The following is a 12,868-nucleotide window of genomic DNA, read 5'->3' on the forward strand; positions in this document are numbered from 1 at the left end:
TTCCCTATTTACAATTTAGGAGAATAAATGTTCTTGTTGGATCCATCGTATCACAACACTAATCGTCAATTGTATTTTAAGAATAACTAGCAAAAATACTCGTGCATTAGCACAAGTCCTTAGTTGTGTGATTGATTTATATAAAATCAACATTATTATTTTTATATGATTTTAAAAAAGTAGTACATCAACTTATAAAGTTATAAATATGTTTGGAAAATTATATGCAATGCTAGACAAAGACGTGTAAAATATGAATGCACAATTTTCTCCATTATTAATTAAATATCTAATCTAAAGTAAAGTAAACAAAGTTTAATTTGTCTTTATATATATCAATATCAATAAATTATAATAGATATGCTAATGTCAATAATTTTACCATAAATGGATTACCCGGTCCCGTTTATATCAACCTATATTTAAATAAGAATTATATAAGAAAATTAAATTAAGGCATAGTTTGGACTAATCGGTAATATTATAATTGAAAAATAACATAAAATAATAAATACAATTAACAACAAAGAACTAGATTTAAAATCATCCATCAAAGCAAAAACCATAAAGATATTTTTTTTTTCTTATCAATATAGTTGTTTATTAAATGATGTCATTAGTATTATGTACATTTCATACAAATAAATTTTAATTTTATTATCAGGACTCACTTTGTCCTATATCAATCTCATTAATTTTATCATCAGTGGTTCTCATGGTCCCCTGTATACCAACTTAATGTCTTGTGTACGATAATTGTCTCATGTATGTTAATTATTTTGAAATTTTTATTATTGAGAATTTGCTCCGTGTAAGATAGTTATTTTAAATTTTTATTAATGAAAAATTATCTCGTGCATGATAGTTTAATTTGATAAGTGATAATTTGTCTAACATATAATAATAATTTTTAATTTTTGTTAAGGAGAACTTGTTTCGTGTATGACGATTCAATTTCATAAGTGGCAGTTTGTCTGTGTATGAAATTTCAAAAATTCGATTTTATCCCATAAACAAAATTACATTTTTAGTCCATTAAAAATTATTCAATAAATAATTTTAGTCCAAGGTAGGACAATGCATGTTTAATCATCTTTTAACTTTTAAATTTTTGAATTACTTTTTGTAAGTATATTTAGAACATTATAAAATGTTCCTCACAAAAATTTGTCATATCGTTTTTAAGATAATATTGTAATTTTAAAAGAGTAATTTTAATTTTTGCAGCACTGTTTGAATGATAATTGTCTTAAATGAATTTAATTTTTAAGTTAATAGAGTCATTTTAAAGAGAAAATTTTGATTTTTTTTAATTATATCTTATTTTTTTATTTTTTTATTTTTTAAAATACCCTACTTTAAAACTAATATAATAAAATATTTTATTTTGTGCTAAAAAATTTCTTTCTTCATGATGTCGTATTATGATGATGTGACTATCTATTGGTGTGATATTTTATAATTTTTTAATTTGTTAAAAATAAATACATAAATCAATTGATGATCGCATCCTCAGGATGCGACTTTGTATAAAAAGAAAATTTCCAACGCAATGCATGATCGCATTATCGTCTTGCAATATTTTGAAGAAATAAAAATATTAATTTCAAACCAAGGTATTTTGAAAAAATAATCCAAAAAGAAAATATAATTGAAAAAAATCTGAAAATTTTGAATTGTTAACTTTTTATTATTATAAGTTAAGATATTAATTTTTATATTTTTATTTGATAAAAAAAAATATTTTTAACAATGTAAATTCTGTTTAAAAAAAAACAATGTATAATTACATTTTATTGTGATTAGCCTTTTTAAATAACACTTTTAAGCAATTTTTCCATTAATTTTATTTCACTAAGGGATTTCTTTATAAAAATTACCTCTTCAACTATTTTGATATAAATATTTAATATATATACAAATCCGATATAAATAGATTTTATATAGTTAATTAATAATAAAAATTAGATTATTAATATTTAGACTTTTATTATAATTATTTATATAAAAATAATTGTAATCTATCAATATTTTATAAAAATTAATCTATAGATAGAATGATAAATAATTAATATTATTTTTTTTCAATTTAGATCTCAACGGTAATATTAGAATACTCTAACTAAATCAATTAATTTTCCACCACTTTTTCTTCTCCTCTTATTATTATTATTATTATTATTATTATAATATGATCAGTTTCAACAACCAATTTTTAGGATAAGATATCACACTTAAATTGAAGGAGTAATTCATGGTTTGTTAGTGTCGATTGAGTGTACATTTGTTGAGTATACATTATAACACTTTTCTGGTGGCACAAAGAATGAAGAGTTTAAATGAGTTTATAACTCTTAATAAGATTTTGTCAAAAAGAAAAATCTAAGATATCCCTCAATACATCGTAACAACTTTTATCTTTCAAAATTTTCCTCAATCCAAAAAGTTGTATTTCTGAAATTTATGTAACAATAAGATAGGAGGGAAAAAATAATCGTGAGAAGGATATTAATTTTTTTTCTTCAATAAATACCGTTGGACAATAAAATTTTGTTCAATCAATCAAATAATATATCAATTAATCATAAAATTCTGCATAAATATCGGTGTAAACTTTTGATAAAATTTTATTTATTACATATTTTTAAAATTTAATCATTAAACTGAAGACTATACAATTTATATCATCTAAAAAAATTTAATTAAATAAAGAATCGGAATGAAAAAAGATATATCAAATTTTAAAAATTAATTAAATAAACAAAAATATCAAATTGTAGGCTAAAAAATTTCCAATTATAAATGAAAAACTTTAAATGAAAGACTGAAACATGAAGAAAAGAGACAAAAATTATAGATATGCTTTATATATAAGTATAGAAAATAAAGATTGATAAAATATAAATAAAATAATATAAATGTAATGCTAAATTTGATAAAAACATATTTAAACGTTACAAATATAATGACATTATCTATTTTTTTCAACCCATTGATTTAGTTAAGAATATACTATATTTAATAGGGATAGTTATATTTATGTTAATTGATTAAAAGATATGTTTGTCAATAATTATCAACAATTAAATATAGAAATAGGTTAGTTTATGTCGAACCAGACTTTCCAAGGTTTAATTTTGGTTTTAAAAAAATATTCAAGGTATAAGTCTAATATGTGACTTGTTGCAAGCTTAAATATTTTTTAAGATTGAATTTGACCTTGATGGAAATAAGGTATGGTCTCTTAGACTACTTCAAAGCCTATTTCATTTTAATATTTTTAAATAATTAATCAGATATATTTTTAAATAGGCAAATAAGTTAATATAATTATGAAAAAAGATATCATTATGAAAACAAAAACATTATTTTTTAACTTAAGAACTTATTTAACCATAAATATTATTATTTCTATATCTTGTACCATCATTATCTATAGTTCTCAATTCTATCTTTTATCTGAACTTTAAAATTAGATAAAATCTTTTAGTTAAAGATGATGACTCTATAACTTCTTTTTTATTATGAGACTAAATAAAAGGAGATATGGTACTCATTGTTGTTATTATTTAAAAAAAATAAAGATATGAAAATTTTTTGACACAACTATTGCCAACAAAGTAGTACGAATAAAATAAAATCAACCTATTTTAGAGTCAAGATACTAAAACATAGATAAGAACTTGAATTATAAAGATAAGAAAAAGAAAATAAATCATAATTATCGGAGATATCTAATTACATAAAGTATCAACCACCAATATATTTCTCCATAAAAAAATAAAAATAGATTTGATATATTTCTCCTTATTTCTCTTATCCAATCTTAAATTGTTATGATCCATAAAATCCTATAAAATCATCATCATACCAAACAAATTAAACCAAACTCATAAACACTAAACCAAATTATTTTTTACCTCTCAAACACTTATAACACATCTATGGGTTCTTCCATCAACCTAACTGTGATTCCTGTCCTTGAATCATTACATTCCTTCTCACCAACAATATTTCCTTATTTAAATGGTACTTTCTCCATTCATTTTAGTTACAATCGCTCAATCTTTTTTTCTACATCAACTCCTTATTTTACAACTACTACTATTGTCGATGACTACTTCCTCATCTCTAGGGAAATCTTATGCAATTGTAATGCACAAACAATTATGGAATTTAATCAAAATACTCTCTTATTATATCACATGTTCCGTTTTATGCATCCTTATATATTAAAAAGGGTTCTACCTAAAATAGGAGACATGGCTAGACGAATGGTTGCATTCAACACTGAACCACGTGGAATATTGGAGATCAATGTGTTGCTTAATGTTACCACATCAATTGTACTAGAAGAAGAAAATTTAATGGAGCAATATCATCATTGTGATTATAATATTAATGGTCAACAAAACGTGGGTTCCTTAAAGAAATCTGAAGTTGATCAACCTCTTTCTTGTGATTCTAAAGATCCATGTTCAATTTGTTTGGAGGAGTACGGTAATGGGTCAAATTTAGAACTCGTTTATACAAAATGTTTACATGTTTTTCATAAGGAGTGTCTTGACAAGTGGGTTAGTCAATTATGCACCAATCAATCGTCTTCTTATTCTTGCCCATTGTGTCGATCTAAGATAATATGAATGAAAAAAGGATAAGGGATGATTAAGATAATATGAATAGAAAAAGAACAATTTATATGAATTTGGTTGTTTTTATTTTTTATTTTTTAGTACCTTAGTTGTTTAGTGGTCTTTAGCAAGATTATTAGATATGCAAAATAGTAGTTTGTATTAAAAACAAATTATATGTGTGATGGAGAAGATCTTATGATTTTTTCATGGAAAAATTCTTATTATTGTATTTACCAAGCCAAATATATTTATTTTAATTACTAAATTATTCAACTTTTGTTAATTTTTGTTTCAATGCTGATAAAAATAATTATTGTATTTTGAATCCAATTAAGCCATACAATTATCATGAGGAGAGTAATGAAGATATTAGATCTATTTGTTGAAGATTTTTTTAAATAACTTTTATAGTATTTTATCTTTTTGTTATAATATTTTTTTAAAAGAATTTAAAAAAAATTGGTTTAACTAATTTATTTTAAAATACGATTTGAAGTATTTAATCTACTTTCTACAATTTTTATTGGATAATGAATTTTCAAAACCTGATTATAATGAAAAGTTATTTTGATTTGCTATTGATACAAATAATTTTTGTTAGATATATTTTTTTTTTATATGTAAATTTTATCATGTTAAAATCTACACTAATGAATACCTAAGTTATTAAATGACAAAATTATGTTTTTTAATTGGTAACAAATAAATTTAAAAAATATTTACTATTTTTATAAATTTAATAAGATTTTGAATAAAAATTACGTTTTTTAACTCTTAATAAGATTTTGTTAAAAAAAAAAAAACAAAATCTAAGATATCGCTCAATACATGTAACAACATTTATCTTTCAAAATTTTCCTCAATCCAAAAAGCTGTATTTTTGAAATTTATGTAACAATAAGATGAGAGAGAAAAATAATCGTGAGAAGGATATTAATTTTTTTTTCAATAAATATTGTTGGACAATAAATTTTTTGTTCAGTCAAGCAAAAAATAGATCAATTAAAGATCAATTAATCACGAAATTATGCACAAATATCGGTGTAAACTTTTGATAAAATTTTATTCATTACATATTCTTTAAATTTAATCATTAAACTGAAGACTATACAATTTTTATAATTATAAATTAATTAAATAAATAATTTATTTAAGAAATTCTTCTAAATATAATTTTTTTTACTCCTCTAATATATGGAATAGAGCCTATAATTTGAATTATTAGATATTTACAAAATAATTTTTCCAATATAATTTATTGTTATTTATTTAACAAAAGTTTAGTATATTAAATGAATTGTACACGTTGTCAATATCTTGATTTGTCACCGCCACAAGTTTAGTATATTTAACTATTTTCTCCGATTTTTCATGGTCATATTGGGCATAATTTAGTTAGAGATAGTGATTCTATAAGTTCTTTTTTTTATTATGAGACTAAATAAACCTAGATACGATATTCATTGCCGTTATCATTGTGTTTTTTTTTTTTTTTTGTATAATCTAAATATGCAAAAAAAATTTGACACAATTATTGGCAACAAACTAATACAGGTAAAACAAAAATAAACTTGTTTTAGTGTGCTCATATTAAAATTTAGATGAGAACTTTAATTATAAAGATAAAAAAAAAAATTATTATTATAGGATAGATCTAAATACATAAAATATCAATCACCAATATATTTCTCCATAAAAAAATAAAAATAGTTAGTTAACGACTCTATAACTTCTTTTTTATAAAGATAGACATCTTTTAGTTCAAGATAATGACTCTATAACTTCTTTTTTATAAAGATAGACATCTTTTAGTTCAAGATAATGACTCTATAACTACTTTTTTATTATGAGACTAAATAAAAAGAGATACGATATTCATTGACGTTATTATTTAAAAATAAATAAAGATATTAATTTTTTTTGACACAACTATTGGCAACAAACTAGAACAGATAAAATAAAATCAACCGATTTTAGAGTGAAGATACTAAAACATAGATAAAAACTTTAATTATAAAGATAAGAAAAAGAAAATAAATCATAATTACCAGAAAGATCCAAATACATAAAGTATCAACCACCAATATATTTTTCCATAAAAAAATAAAAATAGCTTTGATATGTTTTTCCTTATTTTTCTTATCCAATCTTAAATTGTTATGATCCATGAAATCCTATAAAACCATCAGCATACCAAACAAATTAAACCAAACTCATAAACACTAAACCAAATTATTGTTTACCTCTCAAACACTATAACACATCTATGGGTTCTTCATTCAACCTAACTATGATTCCTGTCCTTGAATCATTACATTCCTTCTCACCAACAATATTTCCTTCTTTGAATGGGACCATCTCCATTCATTTTAGTTACAATCACTCAATTTTTTCTTCTACATCAACTCCTTATTTTACAGCTACTACTATCGTCGATGACTACTTCTTCATCCCTAGAGAAATCTTATGCAATTGTAATGCACAAACAATTATGGAATTTAATCAAAATACTTTCTTATTATATCACATGTTCCGTTTTATGCACCCTTATACATTAAAAATGGTTCTACCTAAAATAGGAGACACGACGAATGGTTGCATTCAACACTGAACCACGTGGAATATTGGATATTTGCTTAATGTTACCACATCAATTGTACTAGAAGAAGAAAATTTAATGGAGCAATATCATCATCGTGATTATAATATAAATGGTCAACAAAATGTGGGTTGCTTAAAGAAATCTGAAGTTGATCAACCTCTTTCTTGTGATTCTAAAGATCCATGTTCAATTTGTTTGGAGGAGTACGGTAATGGGTCAAATTTAGAACTCATTTATATAAAATGTTTACATGTTTTTCATAAAGAGTGTCTTGACAAGTGGGTTAGCCAATTATGCATCAAGCAGTCGTCTTCTTATTCTTGTCCATTGTGTCGATCTAAGATAATATGAATGAAAAAAGGATAAAGGACGATTAAGATAATATGAATAGAAAAAGAACAATTGATGAATTTGGTTGTTTTTATTTTTTATTTTTAGTACCGTAGTTGTTTAGTAGTCTTTAGCTAGATTATTAGATATGCAAAATTGTAGTTTTTATTAAAAACATTATATGTGCGATGGAGAAGGTCTTATGATTTTTTCACATAAAAATTCTTATTATTGTATTTACCAAGCCAAATATCTTTATTTTAATTACTGAATTATTCTAATTTTGTTAATTTTTGTTTCAATGATGATAACAATAATTATTGTATTTTGAATCTAATTAAGTCATACAATTATCATGAGGAAAGTGATGAAGATATTAGATCTATTTGTTTAAGATTTTTTTAAATAACTTGTATACTATTTAATCTTTTTGTTATAATATTTTTTAAAAATAAATTAAAAAAAATTCAAGTAAAAAATTGGTTTAACTAATTTATTTCAAAAACTGATAATGAAAAGCTATTTTGGTTTGCTATTCATACAAATAATTTTTGTAAGTTATATTTTTTTTAAATAATGTAATTTTTATCATGTTAAAATCTACAATAATGAGTATCTAAGTTATTAAATGATAAAATTATATTTTTTTTAATTGGTAACAAATAAATCTAAAAAATCTTTACTATTTTTATAAATTTTCATAAAAAATATTTTTAAAAATATAAAATCAAAATTAATTTTTTAAAATGTTAAACAAATAGACCTATTAACGATCCTATTCTAAATATGCTATGTATGTTTTTTTTTAAAAGCATTGTCATTTAAAAGTTAAACGATTATGACTTGCAAAGAGAATATAGTTTTCTATATTTTTTTGATAAATTAAACAAAAAACAATGTTACATTGATTTATAATTTTTTTATTTTTTTTTAAATAACCTTAACTTATAATTAAACAAACAAAATTTAAAGAACCCAGTCCCCTCCAAAGTGTCACTTTCAGTTTTATTGATCCACAATAGATGTATTTGCAAACGAGGAGAATAAAATTGGGTGAACATGTCTTGAGTTTGACGTTGTGATTTTGTTAAAATGTTATTATAAATTTTACATATATTTTAAAGTTTTTAAAAAACATTTTTATATATTAAATAAGAAACATAAAAAAAATTATAATATAAATATTATTAATTTATTTTAATTATGATAATTTTAAATTTAGTGCAACACTTCTTTTTCTGAAACCTACTACTTTTATTTTTCACTTTTTTTGTCTCATTATTTTGTATTTTAGTAGTTATCGGGATATATATTAAATAAATAATTATTGATTTATCTTTTAGTGTTTAATAAGTATCGTAAGTGATTAAATATAAAATTATACATGCATCACACAAAAATATCTCAACTATCAAAATAAAAAATAACAAAAAAAAGTTAGAGAAACAAAAATTTCTTCATCATATAAATATAAATACAAAGAACAATATTAGGACATCTAATATTGTGACAAATTTATGTGTTAATATATAATTTTTTTTATTATGAAATTCACATCAATGACATAAATTTTATCATCTCTACGTGATGAATTATTCTTATCTAGCTCTCAATTCTATTATTATTCTTAATTTTAAATTTAGAAAAGATATTTCAATTAGAGATAATGACTTATAATTTCTTAATTATTATACTAATAAATAGAGTTACGGAATTTAATGCTGTTCTTAATCTTAAAAAAAAAGTTATAGAGACAATATTTTTATACTTTAATTACAAGAAGCAATAAACAAATCATAATAATGGAAGGGATAAACAAACATAAAAATCTATCACCAAGATATTTATCCATAAAAAAATAAATAAGTAGTCTTGATATGTTTCTCATAATTTTTTTTATTCAATTTGAAGTTGCGATGATCCGTTATATAAAACCATATAGTAACCATAAAAAAAAATTTGTTAAAAGTTTTTTAAAGAATAGGAGAAGATTATTTGGTGTTTGTACACTTTAATAAAAATTACATTTTTTAAAAATATTTCTTTTAAAAAATAATTTTTGGGAGAAATCATTCAAATATTTTATTTTAAACCGTTTTTATATTTATATTCAAATTCAATTTTTTTTTAAAGGCGGTAACAAATAGATGAAGGTTAAGTAATTATATTTTTTTAAAATAATTGTTTAAACAAAATCTTAACAAACGTTCCTACATTAATTGAAGGTTGGATTTGACTTTCAAAGAATTATTAACTTGAAATTACTTATATTCAATTTTTATAAAGTTTGTAGTTGAAATCAATCATAAAAGTTTGTTTATCGTCGATCTTATTATTATTATTATTATTATTATTATTATTATTATTATTATTATTATTATTATTATTATTATTATTATTATTATTCATTCTTCTCTCCTTTTACAAACTGACCAAACTATTCATCCTTTCACTACGGTGATACATCACATTTAATAGTTGTGTCTAGTCGCATTTAATGAAATTATAAAAAAGACATTTATACTCTTATTTATACTATGTGTCAATTGTTAAAGTAATGTAGTCAATTAACCATAATACAGTGCTTTTTTAGATAGATATTAAATTAGATTAGATAAATTACTTTTCTCAAATAATACATTGCCACGTCACCACATGACTTGTCAATAGAAATTAAAAAAAAAATATATGAGAAGAATTGTGAACACGAAATTTAATTACGAAGTTCGGTCCAATAACGTTTCAGGGGGAAATCAGCTCCTTTCACTATAAAATCAAATAATCTGCATCAAATTACACAATAGAGAACTCTTGTTTCTTGTCCCTTTCAATGTTCAAGATGAAAAATCAACAAAATAAGCGTTGAGCACTATTTTCTCTCCAACCTTTAATCTCTCACTATATGACTTTTTTTTGTCTCGGTAGTTCCCCAAATTTTCTATCTATCTTATTTTTCCTCTGTTACAACAAAGAAGAAGAAGCAAGACCCTTTTTTTTTCTTCACGCTTCTTTTTGTTTCAAGTGCAGCACTCTGCACGTTCACATCACTCAACAGGTGCAGTCCCCACACATTTCATATAGCCAGCAGCCTCCCCTTGGGCCTTGTTTGCTATTCACTTTATTTAATATTAATTCAAATGTTTGTTTTTATTTCAATTGTCTCTTTCTTTCTAACAAACATTCATTTCAAGTCGGTTATTGATGTTTTTCATTCGATTCCATTCTTAAACATTTTTTATAACCATCATTTACATATACGATTGATAATAGGATAAGTTAAGAAATACTTTGCAATTCATGAGTTTAATTTTTCAAAAAATTTAAGGTTTGAGTTTGAATGGTAGTTTATCATAGGTACTTTTTAGGATTTAAGTTTGACCTTTAAAAAAGTTTGGTACAACATATTAGTTTATTTCGTATTTATATTTTTAAATCGCTAATAAGACATATTTTTAAATAGACTAATAAACTAATAGTTCAATAAAATTAAATATATTTTTTTTTTGAAAATTTAAGATGTCATTTTATAGAATTTAACATATTTCAATTCATATAACAATAATAATAATAATAATAATAATTATTATTATTATTATTATTATTATTCATATTTATTTAAGTATCTCAATTTATTAAGCCTAAAAGATTTTTTTATAGTATATAGTCTGATTGTTTTTTAGCTAAATAGATTTAGAAAAAAACTTTAAACTTTCTTATTTAATAAAAAATGTTTGATCTAGTATAAATTTGTCGAAAACTAACCTACTGTCACCCATATTCACACTTAAAATTACTTATTAATTAATTCGAACTTCCACAATTATACTAATTTAAATAATTATCAGTGTTTCAGATTTTAGTTGAGTTTGCTAAAAGAAAAATAACCATAGTAAAAAATTCACTTCACATCAATGTTACTTACATAGGTGAGTTTGAGTAACTCATAAATCAAGTCATCATTCAATTTTACAAAATTCAACTTCATATCATGAATTTAAGGATTTTGAGTATAGTTATAAGTGTTAGAATTTCATTGGTAAAACTTACCTCAACTTACAAACTATCAATATTTATCAAAATATAATGTCTTAGTTTAATTCTGAACTTCGCAGTTATGTACAATTTTTTTTTTTTTTTTTTAACATTTTCTGTAAAAAAAGTGTTATATTTCCCTTGATTGAGTAATCAAAATATCAGACATCAAAATTAGATAAAAGTAACTCGACAAAACAGCTTAAAATAGTCCTCGTCATATGAGAAACCTGACTCCCTCGACTAGCAATGGAAAATAGAAGTGAATATTCATTTGCCCCCAACCCTAACCCCATCACTTCATACGGACTACGAATAGTTGGACGATAGACACATAATCGATAGTATCAAATATCAAATGACAAATTTAAAACTCAATCATGCATGCACAAAATAACCACAAACAAATATTTATTAGGGTCTTTACATTTCAAATCGATTAAAACAAACCATCAATCTATTTAAAAAATTTACAAAATCGGACCAAATCAAATTAAATATTATTTATAAATTTTAATTTTTTTTAGTAGTATGAGATATTAAACTAAACTATTATTTATTAGTTTCAATTAATCTTTAACAACACTTATTTTTTTTATGTTGGTATATTTTTATTATTATTTTATATAATTCAAACATAGTTGATCTATGTTATTCTTTAATAATAATTTTTAGTATATTATATATAATATTTTGTTTCAAACTTGTTCTATTAATGTAATTTTATAATATTATTATTAAAATAATATATTACAAATTATAATTTAGATAAATCGAATATCAATCTAATTAAAATTGTATTAATTTGGATTAGATGTGATCAATTTTTTTAATTATCATCCAAATTGAACCGAATTGAATCACAGATATTTTAATATTTAAATTAGATGATTTTTTCTCTCAAAATTGATCTAAACCGTACCGCAAACATCCCTAATATAAATAACCAATTTTTGAAAACCAGATATTTAAATTATGATTTTTAACAAATCCATATGCTTTGAATAGAGTTATCTATTTTGGAGTTTTTTCCAAACAAATTTTTTATTAAAAAAATAGAGAATTGGAATATTGATCGTGAATATAATCGATTTATAGTTGATTTTGTAAAATCAAATCTAATTATACGAATTAAAATTATATGGATTAGTTATAAAAATTGATTATAATAAATAATTTTTATGTAGATGTAGATTGATTATGTGAATACGGTGTTGGTAAACAACTCTAATCATAACATCAAATTGATTAAAAAAACTTCAATCATAAC

The 12,868-nt window shown here is 22.4% G+C and overlaps 1 protein-coding gene across 1 annotated transcript; it reads left to right on the forward strand.

The window, feature by feature from the left end:
- Nucleotides 1–4,262: 4,262 nt before the first annotated feature.
- LOC140920641 (uncharacterized) lies at nt 4,263–4,643 on the forward strand. Its single transcript, XM_073369440.1, has one exon. It carries the CDS (start codon nt 4,263–4,265, stop codon nt 4,641–4,643), a length of 381 nt encoding a protein of 126 aa, XP_073225541.1.
- Nucleotides 4,644–12,868: the final 8,225 nt, after the last annotated feature.

This window comes from Cicer arietinum, chromosome 6 (genome assembly GCF_000331145.2).
Source record: "Cicer arietinum cultivar CDC Frontier isolate Library 1 chromosome 6, Cicar.CDCFrontier_v2.0, whole genome shotgun sequence".
Taxonomy (NCBI): Eukaryota; Viridiplantae; Streptophyta; class Magnoliopsida; order Fabales; family Fabaceae; genus Cicer; species Cicer arietinum.

Excerpts from the sequence above, each read along its gene's own strand:
- LOC140920641 (XM_073369440.1), top strand. The coding sequence starts at position 4,263 with ATGGCTAGACGAATGGTTGCATTCAACACTGAACCACGTGGAATATTG.